Genomic DNA, 19,283 nt, shown 5'->3' on the forward strand with positions numbered 1-19,283 from the left:
TTCTTTTACGCCACAATTTAATTTCAGCCACTTCAATTCCAGCTGAGACGCAAGAAAAAGCTCCAACCTGAACCAGTTCAGCTTCCAGATTCAGTCTCCGATGGAGAGGAACTTGTTGGAGACTCTGGGCGAGAGCAGGAAGGTCCAAAACCACCGCCGACATCTGGAGATTAAAAAATAAAGAAAACGGAGAAAATGATCAGAATCGAACGCCTCTGAAAGGAAAAGGCGGCACAAAGACTCAAAGCAGCCATAAAACAGTTTGAACACCCTGATGTAGGTGAATGAAAGTGAAAGTTTGACCTGATTGGCTGCGAATGGATCCGTCTCCCAGTCCTTCTCTTCTGCAAACCGGAACTGAGAGAACGAATCCCCTGGAAGACGAACAGAGCATCTGTTTCAATTTATTCATCACTTTGCTGCAAAAATATCTGAAAATGTTTCGGAAGTCAATCAGGATCTTTGTGTGAGCTACAGCAGCTCCAACCTTTCACAACATTAACAGCAACAGCTCTGGTGTGCAACACTCCACAGACACCGATAATGTGTTATTAATAAACAGAATCAAGGTGCTAAAACTCATAAAAAATAACAGAGAAAACTTGTGGTGTTGAACGAGGCCCAACGCTGCGGCAGAGAGCTCAGAGTGAAATCACAACATCCAGCACAACAAGGACACAGTGTCAGGTGTGAAGCACCACTCTGCCCGCTTCGTGCATGTGGTTATCTCTGCAGCGCTGCAGAAGGATGTCACTTTGGGTGGAATAAAAGGCAGCCTGTGGGTATTTTTACACAGCATGATGAAAGGCTGCCTTTGTTCAAAAAGCAAGCTAAAAATTCTTAAATGCAAAACAGAGAGGTAACAAAAAGCAAGTCGGCCCTTTCTTTGAGGTAGAAGGAGAAGAGAAACATTTTAGCTATTAAAGAAAACGGACAAAACTAGGACACGTCTAAAAAAACAACGAGCTCTAACAAATCTGAGAAAACAGAAGAACTGTAGGAAAAATGACAAGGTCAAATATTGACCCTTTGCACGTGACGTCACCCTCTTACAAACTGTTCCCGCTCCGCCATGACGGACGTCAAAACAACCAATGGGTCAAAAAACACAGATCTGGACGTCCAGTATCGCTTTTATTAAGTTGATTTCACAGTAAAAATGATCACAGGGTGAAAACCAAACTTGTCATTTTACTGTAAAACTTTTAATCAGGAAAGACGCAGCGGCGATGGATATAATGACGTCAGCCCTCGGTGTAACCGCGGATTTGTAGCGAACACTTTTTACAAGATAACTTTATAAATAAATATGATTAGAAAGATATGAAATGTCGCATTATGGAGAAGGTCCATGTCTAACCGTTAGTAACAATAGAAACAATGCGCGCCGTCACAAAAAACGGGTTAGCATCTAGTCTTTTGTACGGCTGATCCGGTGTGAAGGGAAACGCTGTTTATGACGTAGTGATATAAATCATGTGGCGTGAATTCAGGGAGAGTCGGTAATTTGATCAACATGTCAGGAGGGAGGAGGTTTGGGTCGGTTTCTAAGCTAGTTATGTGACGCTTCTGTAAATCCCGCCGTCTATGAGCCCCAACCAGGTGTGTCACGTTCACAGACAAATTAGCTCGACGCCAACAAGTAGAAGCCATGAATAAAGTGGCAAAAACAAGTTTGGAAAACATTTTCAGTCGCTCTGTTCAATACTTCCGATCCTCACTTCCGACGTCCATCATGGCGGCTAGAATGATTTAGTGACGTAGTTGCGAAGGGTCAATATCAGCAGCATCCATAATGTGATTGTTACTATTTATATGGAAGACCAGAAGTGCAAAGATGAATAAAAAAACTGCACAAGCCAACCAATAAAACGAAAACTTCAAGTTGATGTACCAAAGATGTATATTTTTAAATTATTAATTACAAGAAGTGACTACCTGCGTCAGAATCATTTGCTGGCGTCAAATTTTGAACATCGGCTGGACGTAACAAAATTATTTTGAAGAATAAAAGTACGTACCAGGATTTTGATTTCATTATCTGAGCTGTAGTTTTCTCAAACAGTTGAATGCTCTTTCTGTAGCTTTCAGAGCAAATACAGGACATGACCAGTAGACTGGAAGCTCAGATTTAATTTTTGTTAGATCTCCTTCTTGTTAAAGTAATGTCTATTTTTAATTTAGCCTGCCGTACGCAGATGGACAGTCAGCGGGAGATGATGTACGCCGTCGGTCGCTGCTGCTCATTTTACTCTCCTGCTTTACACTCGGCCTTCATCGGCACCATCTGCAGTTGTCCTTGGTATCTTGGCTGTATGAAAAGTGAGTAAGGTCAACCCGCCGCAGCTACAGGAGGGCTTTGTGTCCGTCAGACTGAGTCCGGCTGGCGTTACGGAGAACACAGCGACTGTGACGCAGATGGATAAGAGAAGGAAATGTGAATGTCAGCTTGAAGTGAAGGCTCAGCGACGGATGCCTTTATGTTCGGCCATGAGCGTGATTGATATCAGCAATAACAGCTGATCTTTTCAGGTCGAACCACATAAATCCTGCTTGGGGCAGAAGTGAAATCGATTTTAGCCCCAGATGGTATCTTAAGCTGATCAGACGTCAACAGACAACAATATTTAGTGAAAAGTGGGATCTGTGATAACATGAAAGCAGGCGTTGATCTTTGCAACAGAACCTAAAGAACCTCAAAGCTATCAGACTTTAACATAATGTAGCTTAGAGGTTACAAACGGCTGCAGTAAGTATTTTATGCTTATTTCAGTCCTAATAAATCTTTAGTAACTAGAAAAAGCAGTTTTCAGAAGACTGCATGGTAACATGTGACGAGGTCTGTTATGAACATGAAGGAGGCTTCATGAATGTTTACGACTGTTAGGAAGTGTCATTCGGTAAATAATGACACTTTCAATGCAAAGTTGCACTAAAACTTGGATTAAAAGTCCATTAAAATGGCCAGATTTGCATTATTTGGATAAAAATTACATTTAAAGCAAAGGGCCGGTTGTACCAGAACGTACTGATAAAACCTGTTCAAACTGTTAAAATATCAATGAATTCTTAAAATTAAATAATATTATTGAACATGTTTTCAGTCCCTAAAGAATTTTGTTATTCTTTTTGTGAATTTTTGCAAAAAAAAAAATCAAAGTGTTTGTGGCACTAATCTGAAAATATTTCCAATATTTGCACTTATTTTATGACGGTAAATGCGACTTTTTATTACTTTCTGTGTAAATCATGGACTTTAATCTGACGTTAATTAAAGCTGAGGCTGCCGTTAGTGAGAAAGTAAGAAGGTTTTTGACAATTTCTGAGAAAAATCTCCAATAAACTTCTATAGTTTTTAGCGCAATTTGTTGATTTCCACAGTAATTCCCAAGAAACTGGAGGGACTGTGATATAATTTGGCAGTAAACAGATAAAAACTGCATTGATTTGATTGCTACCATGATATTTAATCACACTCGGTGTTTAGAATCTAGAGGGCCACATAAAAAGCTACGGTGGACCGGATTTGGCCCACGGGCCTCGACTTTGACACATGTGCTCTATAATCACTCCCACTCTGTGGCGAACGACTATAAAGCATAAAACTATGACGTCTCATCGCGAGTTTGAATATTCAGTGAACTTTTACAATGTCTCAGATTAAAGCTGCAGCTGGTATTAATTTGCACCGTTTATCTCATATTCTTTTATTTGGAAATAAATCCCACCATCAGCCCACACAGTCAGGCTTCTTCTCCAGCAGATTTATGTTTCTACAAAGTTTCATTTTACATTCAGATATAGGCAGAGACGTAAGTTTGAGAGCAGATGAGTCACCTGATAGCTGCATCCCTCCAAACTTGGCTTCATTATGTAACAGATGATATAAGAGAGAGAATAATAATAAAAAGCTAAGGATGTGAAATGATAAGGATCTGATGTTATTTGATTCCTGAGCTGCACTGCTGATCAAATAAATGTAAATGTATTTATTTAAATGATTCTTGGCTCATTTTGGAAATGCATTTATCTGAAGAAATGAGAGGAAAAGTCAGAGACGTTGTAAACGATCTTTGGGGAAAAAATATCTTTAACAGTAATTCTTAACTTCAGAACCCTCCCTTATGTTTTTCTTCATATATTAACAACATATTTCTTCATTACTGTTGCAGGAATTTCATTAGCAGCTACATGAATTAAAACAAATTAAAATCAACATGATGGAAATCCAAAGGTGCCAATAATCATGAACAATAAAATATCTAATTTACTGATGTTTTGATTGGTTTAATTTACTAGTAATAGTGTTTAGACCAGTCAGCATAATCAATACATCAACATCAGCTCTTTACATGTCAAACACGAGGCCCGTGGGCCAAATCTGGCCCGCCGTAGCTTCTTATGTTGCCCAATAAATTCCAGACTAAATGTGCAATTAAATATTATGTTATCATAATATTTCATTATAATTAAATATGAATTATCATTAATATAATTATGATATTATAATACTATCATAAGAAAAAGAAAAAACTTGTCAGTAACAAGTTTTTTTCTTGTTACTGACAAATTACAGCAACCAGTCCCTGCAGTTTATTCAGAATCATTTCAAATTTACACAAAATCAACAAATCCCTGCACCTTTTTGCGCTAAAACATAATCGGAAATTTATCGCAGATTTGTCTCAAAAGTTGTCAAATACTTTATTACTTGTGCTAAACAGCTGCATCAGCCTTAATTGATTATATTGAACTTAAAATATAATCAAATAACCCAATAAATATATACAGTTAATATACACCACAGATCTTTTGTAAAAACATATTTAAAAAATACCTTGTTGTGTTTTATGTGGGGTTTTAAAGAGTTAATAGAATCCATTTCTATTTTTGATTTCTTGTTTGATTATATTTGACATTTAGACTTTTTAAAAACACGCAAGACACAAAATAAAACCTTCGTATTTATTTTATTATACTAGAGTTTTACAATGTTTTTGTGGTGTGCAATAAATGCCACATATAGATTGTAACATACTAAAATAAAACAGCTTTTGACAAAACGGTAGGAGTAGCATAAAATTTAAATACATTATTAAACCAAAATATAGTTTTAAAACTCCTGTGAACTTCTATATTCTGTAAATGATAAATCTGCAATCGATCATGTCTGAACGAAAGAGTCTGCCGACTAAATGAAAAGCGAATAAATTGTGTAACTGATTCAAACTCTGTTTCACACATTTTTTTTTCTTTTTTCTCTGGACAAATCTTGTCTAAAACTTTGCCGGTTAGTCAGCGGAGGCACAGCAGATGCGTGGGCGACGGCTGAATGAAGTCCAGAGCACATTTGTGTTCAGGCCGCTCAAAGAGAAGCCACCATATGCGACGCAGACCACATCTGAACGAGGTCAGCGCCATCCGCCGGATCCTCTTCACAATTTAACGGATTAATTAATGCAAATGCTGCAGTTGGTTTGACTCAGTCATTTACTGTTTCCTATTGATGACAGTGATCTTTGTGAATCTACACCTCGCAGTGGCATCAATAACCTCAAATCTGTTTTATTTATTCACACCAAGTCAGTTTTTAGATAATTATATGATGCCGTAAAAACAGCCTTGTGATCTAAATCCCAACTTTCTGTGCTAAAAGGTAAATTTGCATTAAAGCCAAACTGCGTCTCACTTTGAAAACACTTCAGTCTCTCACTCTCACATTCCATCTGTTTCCGGCTCCGGCTCCTCTCTGTTTAATATCTTCCTAATCCTCCTCTTCCTCCCTCAGCGTCTTTGTTCGGTCTAACGCAGAGACCTGCTGATGTCTCCCTCCTACACCGCCTGTGTCCTCCTGATCCGTGTCCATAGAAATAGCATCTCATGTCGGACCGACAGAACCATAGCAACAGATGCCAACCAAGAAGAGAAAAATGGCTGTCAAACTTCCAAAACACAGGAAATGCAACATTTAATAATATTTAGGTTTAGACCAATTTATCAAACACTCACGAACCGCCTGACTTCAAATAACCCCACAACATCTAAATATATACATCGTGAAATGAAATTGTCTCTTAACTCATTGTTTTTGTTCCTCCTGAAGTGAAAAGGTGGCGCTGTTTTGCAAATGTGATTGGCCACAATAAAACCACAAACAAGTCGACTCGTGACGTTTTGAGTTATGTAAATGATAGAAAACACATGGAAGTTTTTTACTACCAAGTGTTGTGTGCATTAATAACATTTTAGGGCCGTTTGTAATTTAGAAACACAATAAGCACAAACATTTTCTTTCGGACAGTAGACGGCCCAACGTAAATAATTTTATTTTAGGTGTTAAGCTGCAGCTAGTCAGCGTGGGGCGCAGCACTGCTCACGCATCGTCACCATCATATCGCATTCAGCAAAGTCACAGACCCAGATCTGCATTCCTGTGGCATGTTATGCATCATCATAATGTTCAAATACAAAAGTTCTGCAGACTTTCCACTGGTATCTTCAGGTTTTTATTTTTAGTGACCAGGTCTTCAGTTATTCAGCCATTATTATTTTTAAACACAATCCTTTGGTAAGCTAGCTGCAGCGTCTCGTAGCTAGCTGCAGCGTATCGTCAGCGTCTCAATACCAATAAAAACTAAAAATAATTAGGTTGAAGGCCAATGAGTAAAAATAAGTTTTCAGTCGGGTTTTAAAAATGGTCTGGGGTAATATTTTAATCTTAAATGGAACAACATCCTAATAACTGAAATATAGGATTTAAAAGTTTATATAATGTGTTAGTGAAATAAAATTATTATTTTTCTGATTTTTTAGTGAATTCCAACTACTTATCTGAAAAGATTTTTTATTTTTAATTTTGCAACATAAATTAACCAATAAATCCTCAAATTGAGAAGTTACTGTGAAACCTCAAAGTTCTTGCAAATGGCTGACTTTTTAAAACATTTTTATTCTCATCAACTAGCCTTATAAAACCCATGAATTGGAATTATTTTGTTCTGAATATTAAAGTAACATAATAAAATAATTGATATTAACTGAATTTGTATCCTTTGAATTGAACTTTCTGCATCGTTAAGTGATTTCAGGTTATATTTGTAGTAATTTGGACCAATATTTAAAACGACAACAAAGAGTTTTGCTCCTGAACTTTTCAGTAGTGCTGTAATGAAAATATAACTTTGTGAAGAGGTGAAATAGTCCTGACTGAGTTTGTGCAGATTCAATAAGTGGGTTTGTTGTTTAAATAATTTACACACTGCACATCTTCACTGAAGGACAAACCCTTCAGTCGAGAGCTTCAAAAAGCCGAATTTGGAGAGAAAATGGGATGTTGTTGGGGACAGAGAAATCAGGGCAGAGATTCTTTGAAACACAGTTTGAGGTTTATAAAACCTGTTTCATTTTCATGATGCTCATTTCCCTCGTTGTCATGTTTATTTAACTGTTTTCACAGGAATCGATTCTGCTACTAAAGCTGGAGATAAAAGAAAACCTACGCAACGACATGTTTCTCAAAACAGCGTTGTGTTGAATCTCACACCAATTTTTGGCTCAAACTTAAAAATGTACAGAAACTGTTTTCTAAAGTCAAAGCAGGTGGATTTGTGATAAACATGGACCTTGTTAAAACGTGTTTATTTCCATCTCACTCGCATTGTGAAAACAGGCAAACCAGTCGTATATGATGAAGAAAAATTAAATTAAAAAAAAGATCCTTGAGTAGCGTTGAGTAAAACAACTTTTTAAAGATAATTAAACATATCAGCTTGTTTGGGGAAAAAATTACAAAAATTTAAATTAGGTATAAAGTGGCAATAGCTTAATAAATGCAATTAAAAGCATCTGCAGAACCAGAACCAAACGTGGAACAAACTTACAGAAAACTACAAACCAGCCGAAACACTGAGCTCCTTTAAATACAGACTGAAAACCTGCCTGTTGAGAGTAGCTTTTGTACCGTAATTAAGAAAAAAATTCATGATTCTGAAATAAGCTACACAAATAACATTTTATTTGCGTTTGATTAATATGTTTTAATCAATATATTAAACTGAGTTACTTTAGATCGAGCCTACAAACCTGATCTGTGGAACATTGAACATAAAGGTCTGGAAAAATTTAAAATGATCAGTTTCTCTGATTTTACTCTTTATATGTTTATGTTTGAGTAAAATGAACATTGTTCTTTTATTCTATGAATTACTGACAACATGTTTGTGAATGGAAAAATGTAGCATTTGCAGAAAATGAGAAATGGTCAAAATAATGAAAAAGATGCAGAACTTTCAGAACTCAAGTAATTCAAAGAAAACAAGTTAATCTTCATTTAGAAACACACTAATGTTCTAACTCAGGAAGAGTTCAGAAATTAGTATTTGGTGGAAAAACCAGGGTTTATTTTGTTAAGTCCAATATGGCCGACAGACAAAAAAGCAGCTCAGGAACATCCAGTTCTTCCTCCTTTTGTAGAAACTCTCAAAGGTAAAAAATGTTATATATATATATATATATATTGTGACATCAAGTATTTTTCCAAACAACTTTATTTCTTGAAAATTACAACTGATCACCTAGAAAAAAATTATTTTTTTTACAAAAATGTTTTAATCTTTATGCCTCAATAAAATCGAAAACACTGCGAAAAAAAATCCTGACACAGAATTATAATTCATGCATGAAACAGAGACTCTGAATCTGCTAATATTTCATGCAAAAGATCATTTTTATCTAATCAGAAACAATCTCAAACACCTCGGGTCTCCATGGATGTGCTGTGTTGTGTACAGTGTTGCTAATACTTTATCCAAACTTTGTCACTGCTCACCGTCACGCAGTGCAAACACCGCAGCGGTTTACTCTGAACGGTTAGGATACTCCCTAAACACACAACCTTCACACATGAACCTGGAGCAGCCAGTAACTGAGCAGAACCAGGAGGTGAAACTTTCCCACTGCTCAGTCTCCAATAACAACTTGTAATGAAATGTTGACATTTTGTGTGACTGGAAGAGGAAGACTCGTCCCCTGTACCTGCTTTCGCCTCCATTCGTCTGTAGATTAATGGTCCGACATCAGAGAATGATTTCTTCTCTTTTCAAACACAATGTCAGCAAATGTAATAATATTGAACATTTTTCCACAGTGATCAAGTCTCTCCAGGATTTGCATTCAAAATTACAAATTTTATGGTGCTAATTTAGAAATGTTTACAAGAAATTTTTATGATATCGGCGGTAATGAATGATGTTAAATGTGACTTTTATTAATCGCCGTATCGATCATGAACTGCAACTTGACATCAAGTAAGGCAGCTGTCACTGAAACCCAATGTTTTCGATCAATTTTGAGAAAAATTTGCAGTAAAATCTGAAAAAATGTGTGAATCTGTTGATTTTGTGTGAATTTTGGGGGTTTGTGAAAAACTGGAGGAAGTCATTGATGTAATTTGGAGTCGAGAGGGCCGCATGAAAAGCTACAGCGGGCCAGATTTGGCCCCCGGGCCTCAAGTTTGTCACCTTTAACCTAGAGAAACTCGTCCATGCGTTTATCTTTAGTCGCATCGATTGATTCCTCAGACAGCTGCAGCTGATCCGGAACGCTGCTGCTGGAGTTCTGACTAAAACCAGGAAGGTAGAGCACTTCACCCAGTTCTACAGTCCTTCACTGGCTCCCTGCAGCTCAGAGTAGAGACTTTAAAATACTGTTAGTTTATAAATCACTGAACGGCTCAGTAAGAAAATACATTAAAGATCCTCTGTTGTCATAGCAACCTTCCAGAACCTCTCAGGTCTTCTGGTTCTGGTTCCCAGAACCAAAACCAAGCATGGAGAAGCAGCAATCAGCTTCTATGCACCACAAATCTGGAACAAACTTAAAGAAAACTGCAAAACAGTCGAAACGCCGAGCTCCTTTATATCTCGACTAAAAACACACCTGGTTAGAGCCGATTTTGAAACATAATCAATGAAACATTAATCAATATTTTGATGTGCAACAACAGCAAAATGTAATTTGTAATTTGTATTTTTGCGTTTTTATGACGTAAAACACTTTGAAATGCCTTGCTGCTGAAACGCTGTACAGAAATAAAATTTGATTAGATGTTTGATTTGAAAGGTGAGGAAGATGAAGGGAAAGCTGTAAACTTCCCAGTGGAGTCGACGTTCCCGCTGAGAGCTGCAGCGCCTCCAGCGCGCTCCCTGTCACGCCTTTTTAACCAAACCAATTAGTCCACCACGACATGGCGCTGAAACCCACTACGCGTCGATAAATCACTGTCGGAGCTAATTGCAATTAAAATTGGGAGCAAACCAGGCGAGGCGATGAAGAGGAGCGAAGGTCTTTGCTCTTAACTTTTAATGGCGAGGCTGTGTTTGTGTCAAAGTCATATCAGTGGAGCACCAATCCACCCGAGGCTCTGCTCTCATTAGGCGTGTGAGGCGTTTTATTTGTTTAGAGGCGAGAGGCTCAACCACTTCCTACTTAAAAATTCATCAATCATAATAAATTTCTGCTATCTTCTCTGCTGGACGCTCTTGGTTAAGAGCCAGTTTGGCTCTTGTGCATTTACATAATTCGATTCTTTGAGTCAAAAACAAAAAAACATGAAAGTAAGATTATTTGTCCTGCTGCTAGCTGCAGATAATTACAACCCCGATTCCAGTTTTATTAATTTAAAGCTATTTTACTATATTTTACCAAAAAAATGTAAAAATTGTTAAACTGAATGAAGTATGTGTTCCTGTTCAACCCATTCAAACGCAATAATATTCAACAGATTAGAATCTGTTTGAAAGAAGCGTATTTATTAGATTAATAGCACCTTTTGAGAAATAAGATTAAATAATAAACATGCTTTTAATCAAGCCCATATTTCTGTATTGAAAATGTTTTTATTGCTCTGATGTAAAACTTAATTTTAAATGCCAGAAAATTACACTCTGTGTGTAATTAATGTGTTTCACTCAGTGAACTGAGTTACAGAAATAAATTTACTTTTCAATAATATTTGAATTTATTTAGTAATATTGTACATCAGAATTTATCCAAGTTCAATTTGTTACATAAAGTCAGATTTAAAGGGCTCTACAAAAAATTATGGGGAGATATTTAAATAGCTTTTTTCTGACAATAATCCAACTTCTCTGTCATTGTTTTATGTTGTATTACAGAATATTTTGCACATTTTTATGTGGACTTTATGTGACTACAAATGTTATTTAGCAATAATTTGTGACTATAAATATCATGCTGTTACCAACAAATCCTGCACAACGGTTGCCGTTTCAGCCTTTCTGTAAATTTGTGACATATCTGTGATTTTTTTATTTTATTTGCTTGTAATTTAAATTTTTTATACTGACTGATTTATAACTTTATTAAAAGTGATACAGACAGACACTCAGGATGCTGGATACAAAAAACTGAAAATATCCTTACTGTTTTTTTTTTTTATAAACATCCATCCATTTTCTTGCACCCTTGTCCCTTAATGGGGTCGTGAGGGTTGCTGGTGCCCATCTCTAGCTAACGTGTCGGGCGAGAGGCGGGGTCACCCTGGACAGGTCGCCAGTCTGTCACAGGGCAACACAGAGACACAGAGGACAAACAACCATGCACACACACACACACTCACACCTAGGGGCAATTTGGAGAGACCAATTAACCTGACAGTCATGTTTTTGGACTGTGGGAGGAAACCGGAGTACCTGGAGAAAACCCACACATGCACAGGGAGAACATGCAAACTCCATGCAGAAAGACTGGGGCCGGGAATCGAGCCCAGAACCTTCTTGCTGGAAGGCAACAGCTCTACCAACTGCGCCACTGTGCAGCTTTTTTTATAAACATATTGACATATTTTTAAAAGCATATTTTTAAACTTTAAAAATAATGCATATTGAAATATGTGTTTACTCTTATTATTTACTACCCTGGTATCTCCACTGCAAAAAAAAAAACAACAACATTGGGACAACAAACCTACTTGTTATAACAAAATTAAACATAAGCCATAAATTGACAATTACATAGAAACAAGATAAAATACTCTTTAAATAATTATTGGGGAAAGAAAACTATCCCTAAAGCCACAGTTTGTGAGATTAGGCTTATATTCTGTGAAGGGATATATAAATACCTTAAAGTTTTAACTAAACTTAACATGTTCCCCTGTCCACAGCTATTCATGCAGACAGATTTGCAGCCTTTTATTGTCAAAATAATTCTGTATTCAACTCTTAACAGCAGTTTTAAAACCACACATTTTGCTCGACCAACCCAGCTAGTTTTTCCAAACCAAAAGCGTCACAAAGCTTCCCCTACTTTGAAACAACACGCCGATATTCTCTCCAATCTTTCAGGTCGATCAACTCCGACACTAAATATGAAACCAGTTGTATGGATGACATACAACTGGTTTGCTGTGACATGACAAACAGCACTGATGCGTAATGAGTGAGTCCTCCAGGAAGTTAGCGTCTATAAAACTACTTAGACTCGTGTTCGGCCCTCAGAGAAGTTTTTCCCACCGAAAGCTTTTCAGAACGAGTCAAGCAGGACATATTCCCTCAATGAAAAGGCAAAATGCCTCAGCAGAGCGGGTTGTGACTCATTAGAGGACTTTGCCGATTCCACTGGATTTATGGCGGCAGAATCCCACGAATGAACAGCTGCTGCTCACAGAAGGAGATAATCTCATCTGCAAGTAAGCACAGATTTTTATTCTCAGCTCATCTTTGTTTATTCGCCGTTTGGATAAGTGCGCTTCACATAAACAACTACATAGAAATAACACAGTGATGGTGTCTGGCAGTGGTTTTTATTGCTGTTGGGTGATTTATCCTGTGTTTTGGTGAGTTTGGGAGAAGGGAAGGTGTATAAATAGTAGCACTGGAGCTTCCACTGCGCTGTAGTATCGGCTCTAATACGTCATTTCTACAACCTGCTACAACAACGTGCTGAGGGTGGAGCAGAGAGCTTTTGTTTTTAAAATAACTTTCACATTAACTCATTTTGCACATCGGCCTTTATCAGTTTTTATTTCTGCAATGCACAATGGTGTAATCACTAATCCATTGCGTTTATTTGTCAGTAACTGAGTTTCAGTCATACTCAGTCAGTGTCCCTCTGAGTTTGAATCATTACTGATGCATGTTGAAGCATAGAGGAGTTACACGTCTGTCCAGTTTTGACACCAACGTACTAAAACACGTCCAGAAAACTAATTTTCTCTGGAGTACAAGTAGACAAAACATCAATCTGCATTTTCATTTGTTTTCCAGTTCAGAACATTAACACTATGTGTAATTAAGTAAAAAATAATTTACTTTCTGGATCTTTGACAGCAAAGGTTATGAGTCCAAACTTTTGCATTCGCTCCAAAGTAAAGCAGATGTTTGATTCTGGTCTGCTTATTTCAGGCGTTTTGGTGATTTTGGTGCCGCTGGTTAGCAGGTTAAGTTACTGTACCACTATATATCCTCTAAATTGAATATTTCTATATTAATATGTTACTCTGTATCCAAGTATCTGATATTTTTCTGCACAATCAGCGCTCCGTTAAACGGCTTCTGTTAAATTCAGGATAATGCCACAAAATATCCAGTAAGAAATGAAGCCAATGTATGAAAACCAAGGCGATATTGAGAGAAAGGCTCCATGCAGACACATGGGAGTAATTTGAACCGTTCTGTTGCACTCAAAGTAAAACCGTCTCCATTCTTCCATTAAAAAGACAAAACAATCAGAGAGCGAATGAAAGGCTTTGACCACATAGTTGATCAGCAGCAAATGACTCTCTGACTTGGAGATTCGCCTCCATGAAGCGAGCAGGCAGTGAGGTCTGCATGTCTGCTGCAAAGAGAAGTCGATTCTCATGACACATGACAACATCTAGACCAGTGGTTCTTAACCTGGGTTCGATCGAACCCCAGGGGTTCGGTGAGTCGGTCTCAGGGGTTCGGCGGAGTCTCTGCCGCGGAGGTAAAGACACACTGGTGTAAAGTCGTGATGACGCCGCTTTGCCATCACTTGCTGCAGAGGATCACGTTACATTGCTTAACCAATCAGAGCTGCGGAGGAGCTCTGATTGAAGGAGCTCCACTCAGCATGGATTTGAACTTTTGTCTTTAATTACTTCAGCAAAACTCATAGTTTTTACCAAATTCTATAGTCTAAATCTGCTCCTTAGTCGCATCTTTTCGGGGTTGCTACTGCCTCTAGTGGTGGGATGGGGGAGGTTACACAGCTAATATAATTACATTACTAAATCAGAATACCGCAAAGTATTATGTGTGTCGGCGGCGGGCGGGGGGCTGGGAGGGGGATAAGAAGGGTTCGGACATTAAAAACATCAATAGTGACATTTTTAATTTCCATTTCCTGTGAGTATCTGAGAAAATTTTTATTTTGTAATTTTTACTGAAAAAAATCTCAAAAAGAATCATGAAATCCTGGAGGGACTGAAAAGATGTTTGATAATATTTAATTTCAAGGATTCATTGATATTTTAACAGTTTGTGATCAGGTTTTATCAATACATTCTGGCCCAACCGGCCCTTTAAGAGCGTTCATGATCTGGATTTGGCCCAAAACGAAAGTGAGTTTGACACCGCTGCTCTACAGGAAAAGAGTTTCTTGGCTACATTTCAAACTCAGCGTAGAGAAGGAAACGGATAAAGGAATGGGGAACGCGTCAAGAAAACATTTGACTTTCTCTTTACTGTCTCTTTTTTCAATCAGTACTTGTTAATAAATACTTCATTAAACTGAGATAAGGGGTACGATTAAACACGTGTTCACTTTTTCCTAAGCCTTTTCAGATGATAATTATTTTTGTTTTTTCTTGTCCTACTGATTACTTGTTTACAAAAACCTGTTTGAAATAAGTTAATTAAATGAAATGAAACCAGTTAACAGAATCAACCATGAATTTTACAGTGTATCAGAGGGTGTTGGAGAAAATGCAAGATAATCTATTTAAAAAAAATTAAGATGAAGCTGAATTTGAAACTGATCCAAAACTTATACGCACGTCCAGGAAGACATTAAAAATAGAAAGTCCTGATCCGATACAAAGCGAAGACAATCTTACAGTTTTTAATCCATTTTACCAGCCTCTATTTGACTGATATGTGAACATATCTGATTATAATAACATTTTAAATATAAATGTTATTCATACTTTCCTTCTACCTTCAAAAACAAATATGGAATCAAAAGGAAGATGAGAAGAAAACACGTTCAGACATCTAAATAAAGATCTGAGGATCGCCTTAAATAAGCACCAAACTCAAACAAAGCGTGACTGGATGGAAAGTGACAAAAACGAAGAGGCAGAAATTCAAACACCACATCCAGACTGGTCGCACAGGTTTTCGTCTTCACCTAAACCATGAAGAGACCGGGAGAGTGATGCTGCGGTCTGGCTGAGTCAAACCAAACGCCACGGTTAAACTCTGTAAAGGCACGCCTACAGGACATATAGCATCGCTCACCGTGTTCCCAGCTACGCAAACACGCAATCCAAGTACGTTTTTCCCCCTGAAAAACCGCACCACTTGTTAGACGGGTTCTTCAAGGTCATGTGATGTTTTTCTTTCCTGTCTAGACTGATAATGCAGATGCACCCATTTCCGCAAAGAATCCTAAGGTTTTAGGGAAATTCTTATAATTTATGGAACTGAATTTTACCTCCATAAAATCTGAACGGCTCCTTGGGCTTTAAAGCTGCAGCATCTATAAAAATATATCCTTTTTACATATTTGGTAAAACTATCCCTGTGTTGTGACAGTAGGAGACGGAAACAACCAATCAGAGCCAGGAGGAGGGTCTTGTCGCTGTCAATCATGTCCTCTCTACTGTTGAGGATGCTAAAGCTAGTTAGCATGACCACCACTGATAGCAGATAAACTGTTTTCCTGTCACAGTGATGCTGCGTCCACAACCAACGCGTTAAAACATGTTTGATGCTTCAAGTTCGACGCGTGTAAATTTTGAAGTCAGACACTTAACATTTTGCTGTAGATGCATCAAAATCGCTGTAGTCGGGCCTTGAGAGGAAACTCCTTGGTTTATGTGTCCCTCAAACTCTGTCTCCCGCATATTTTGTCTAAATAAATACATTTATTTAACGTTTATTTAATGCGACTCAATGTTTTTGCTGGGTGGATTTGGGTAGCTCAAATGTGGGGAAATATTTTCAAACAGTAAAAGTTATAATTTACTCGACATCCCAACTTCCTCACTGATCCTCATCCAAGCAAGATCCTTTCTATTCCCGTCTCTGCAGTCATAACATGATTGGTCACAGATTGTAGGAAAAGAGCAAACAATTAGTTTATTTCTGAGCTCTCATTGGAAAATGTGCCTCTACTGATTAGTTGACGCTCCACATTGTGCGGTGAAAGTTAGGATTTTTCGACTCCAGCGTTGGACGTGCCTCAAACGCTCAAAAAGCTTCAAATTGCGCAGCGATAGGTGCGTCTCCACAAAGACTCTGAATGTAAACCAGACATGTCAAAAAGCGTTTGGTGTGAAAGCACCATAAGTTGTTTCTCCGCCATTAGCAGCGAGTACATATGGATGATTGGCAGCGCTAAGATCCTCCTCCTCGCTCTGGCTGTTTTTGCATTTCTTCAGGCGGTAATAGTAGCTCAGGGAGGAGATCAAGATTATCTGTCTCAACATTGTGGCAGATTTAATAAACATGTAAAAAAAACATTTTTTAATATAAAAGTTACACTGCAACTTTCAGAAGCTCCTAAAATGTTAGGATTATTACTGAGACTAAAAGTTTCTTAAGAGGAGAAAATGGTAGAAAGAAAACCTGGAAGAAAATTTCCAGAAAAATGCAAAACAGCTGAAACACCGAGTTGCTTTTGAAACATAATTAATGAAACAATCAACTTTCTGCTGTGCAACAACAGTAAAGTCATGTTCAACTGCTGACTGTGTGTTCAATGACGTTCTATTTTTATGATATAAAGTCTTGTTGCTGAAATGTGATATTCAAATCAAGTTTGATTTGATTCTCTGTAAAATGACCAGAGTATCTGTGCTGACAGCTGGCTCTGCTCCTCCGTCCTGTTTGGTTTTCGCGTCCTTTGCTTCCACCTTCTGCACTGCTTTTCTTGCCAGGTCAAACAAGTTTACACAAGCAGGGAATCACGGTGAATTGCTGACAGCTGAGTGTCGGCGTAAAAATGACATTTCCGACTCAATGACGATTTTTTTTCTCTGGATATTTCACTGTAATGCTGCAGTTAAAAACGGCAACCACCATTCAGTTGCATCAAGAAAATCAAGTTGAGATCGTAAACCCACAGGGAAGAGGCATTTTAAAATCCCAGCCTTACAAACTTAAGACACTAATACAAGCAGACAAGGGATTCAGAATCTATTCTTCAAGGGTAAAGTATGCGAGTTTGTGATTTTTTAATGAAGCATGAGAAAGAGCAATGTTTCCATGTAATTTAAAATCCCTGTCTACTCACCCAGATGGGTCGTGCTGTCAGACGCGGGTCAGATGGCCCGGGTCATCAAGTCAACAGCAATTATCCCAGACAACCCGCTCATCTTTCCCTCAGTGTTTCTATAAATCTGGGTTTTCAAATGATAAAACAGAACAACAAATAATTTAATCTCCTTCTTCTCAAGCTCGTCTCTCTTTTGCCTTAATGGCTGCCATTCATCTAGTTTTCCTCAGACTTACTTTCACATTCCAGATTAAGGGGAGACACTAAAAGACAATCCGATCAATCAAGTTAATCATGTATTCCCCACATCAGGCAGATTATCATGAAAGTATCCCAAAGTAGTTACAGCTCCTTGAGACGCTGCTCGACGTCCCGGGTAACTAATGACACGAGTGTCCGCCTGCAGAAAATTGTCTGCAAACTGTTTGATGTTTGTCTGACTGATGAGGAATTTTACGTTTGGATGGCCACAGCTAATGAGAAGCCTGAGTCGATGATAAAAACCTGGAAATATTCAGAGAGACGGCTGAGGCCGCGCTGCTGGTGGAAAGGTTCATGCGTCGCAATTATCGGTGCTGCTATTGTTACTTACCAGAAGACAAGCAGTGTGGGAGGTGTGAAGTACACAACGCAATTATCGTTAATTGATGCTGGGAAGCGCACCATTAAATGACTAATTTGTTGGGTTTTTTATTGTATGAAACGTACCGTTTAGTTTAGTTTTTTTAAATAACTGGCTCAGGTTTTGAAAATTAAACGGTATTACAAAGCATCGCTCTGATATAATTGCATATAATCTCAGACTATAGGAACTATAGTCTGAGTATTCAGTATTCAGCTTTGTTTCTGAACGATGAAATTTCAACCGCATCTCCTTCAACTTGTTTTTTCTGCTGCTGCAGCCTTTCTGCTTCAAGGTTGAGCTGCTGTTGCCTTTCTGTCGTCTTGAACCTGTTTGCTTGTTGCACTCTGACGTCTTTCATCCACAAGATTGTGTCAGAAGGTCAACAGTTTCTGAAATACTCAGGGAGTGAGTATTCTGAGTTTTGCAAGAAAAGATTTGCTCCAAGCAGAGACCAAGTGTGAGCGTGAGGAGAAGGTTTGAGAAGAAAGACGTAGAATCCTGCTTCTAGACTGAAAATGTTTGCTCTTGGGTTGCTTTTTGGGTCGTGGTCAAAATGGACCAACATTTGAGGAACTTGGTCACCTGAATCTGTGCCACAAAAGAATTAAGGCAGTCAGTTCAGAAGGCAAACAAGGCCCAGGTCAGCGAAAGTGACGTGTACCGGATTCAATAACCGATTTTCAGACTCATCCTGCTACTTTACAGAAACCCAATTTTCAAAATCCAACAATTACCGTGTTTATGGAAGTCCTAATCAGACAAATACAGCCCACATGCCTACTGGAATACGGTCTAAAAACAATACCAACAATCTGATACCTAATCATGATTAATTATGATTTTATTAACCATAAGGGAAAACCACACGGACTCCATAAGGACTGACCCCATTTCCCAGACAGAGAACCAAGAGAGTGTAAACAGAAAAACCGTGATGTCTATAAATACCTATGAACCCAAAATAAAGACAAAAATAACATCAGCTACCTATTCATCTTCTTTGCTGCTGTGATGTCATTTCTGTACTTATATATTTAGTGAGAGCTAATGGCATTAACAGAAGTCCCTAAAGGTTTCTCTACAGAGAAGTCTGTGTTTGAATTCATAAAATGCTTCCTGGATTCAAACACAACAACCTCCGAGCCTTTACATCTGAGTATTTTGATTCACAATGATT

General features: G+C 38.0%; 1 protein-coding gene across 1 annotated transcript in view; it reads right to left on the reverse strand.

Annotated features, from left to right (window-relative positions):
• Positions 1-19,283, reverse strand: part of aven (apoptosis, caspase activation inhibitor) — a 45,836-nt gene that overhangs the window by 7,286 nt on the left and 19,267 nt on the right. The window contains exons 4-5 of the mRNA XM_081602365.1: positions 304-374; positions 68-163 (exon numbers count right to left, since the gene is read on the reverse strand). Coding sequence (XP_081458491.1) covers positions 68-163; positions 304-374 — 167 coding nt within the window. The remainder of the gene's footprint in view (positions 1-67; positions 164-303; positions 375-19,283) is intronic.

This window comes from Poecilia reticulata, chromosome 21 (genome assembly GCF_904066995.2).
Source record: "Poecilia reticulata chromosome 21, P_reticulata-male-v2, whole genome shotgun sequence".
In the NCBI taxonomy this organism is placed as follows: domain Eukaryota; kingdom Metazoa; phylum Chordata; class Actinopteri; order Cyprinodontiformes; family Poeciliidae; genus Poecilia; species Poecilia reticulata.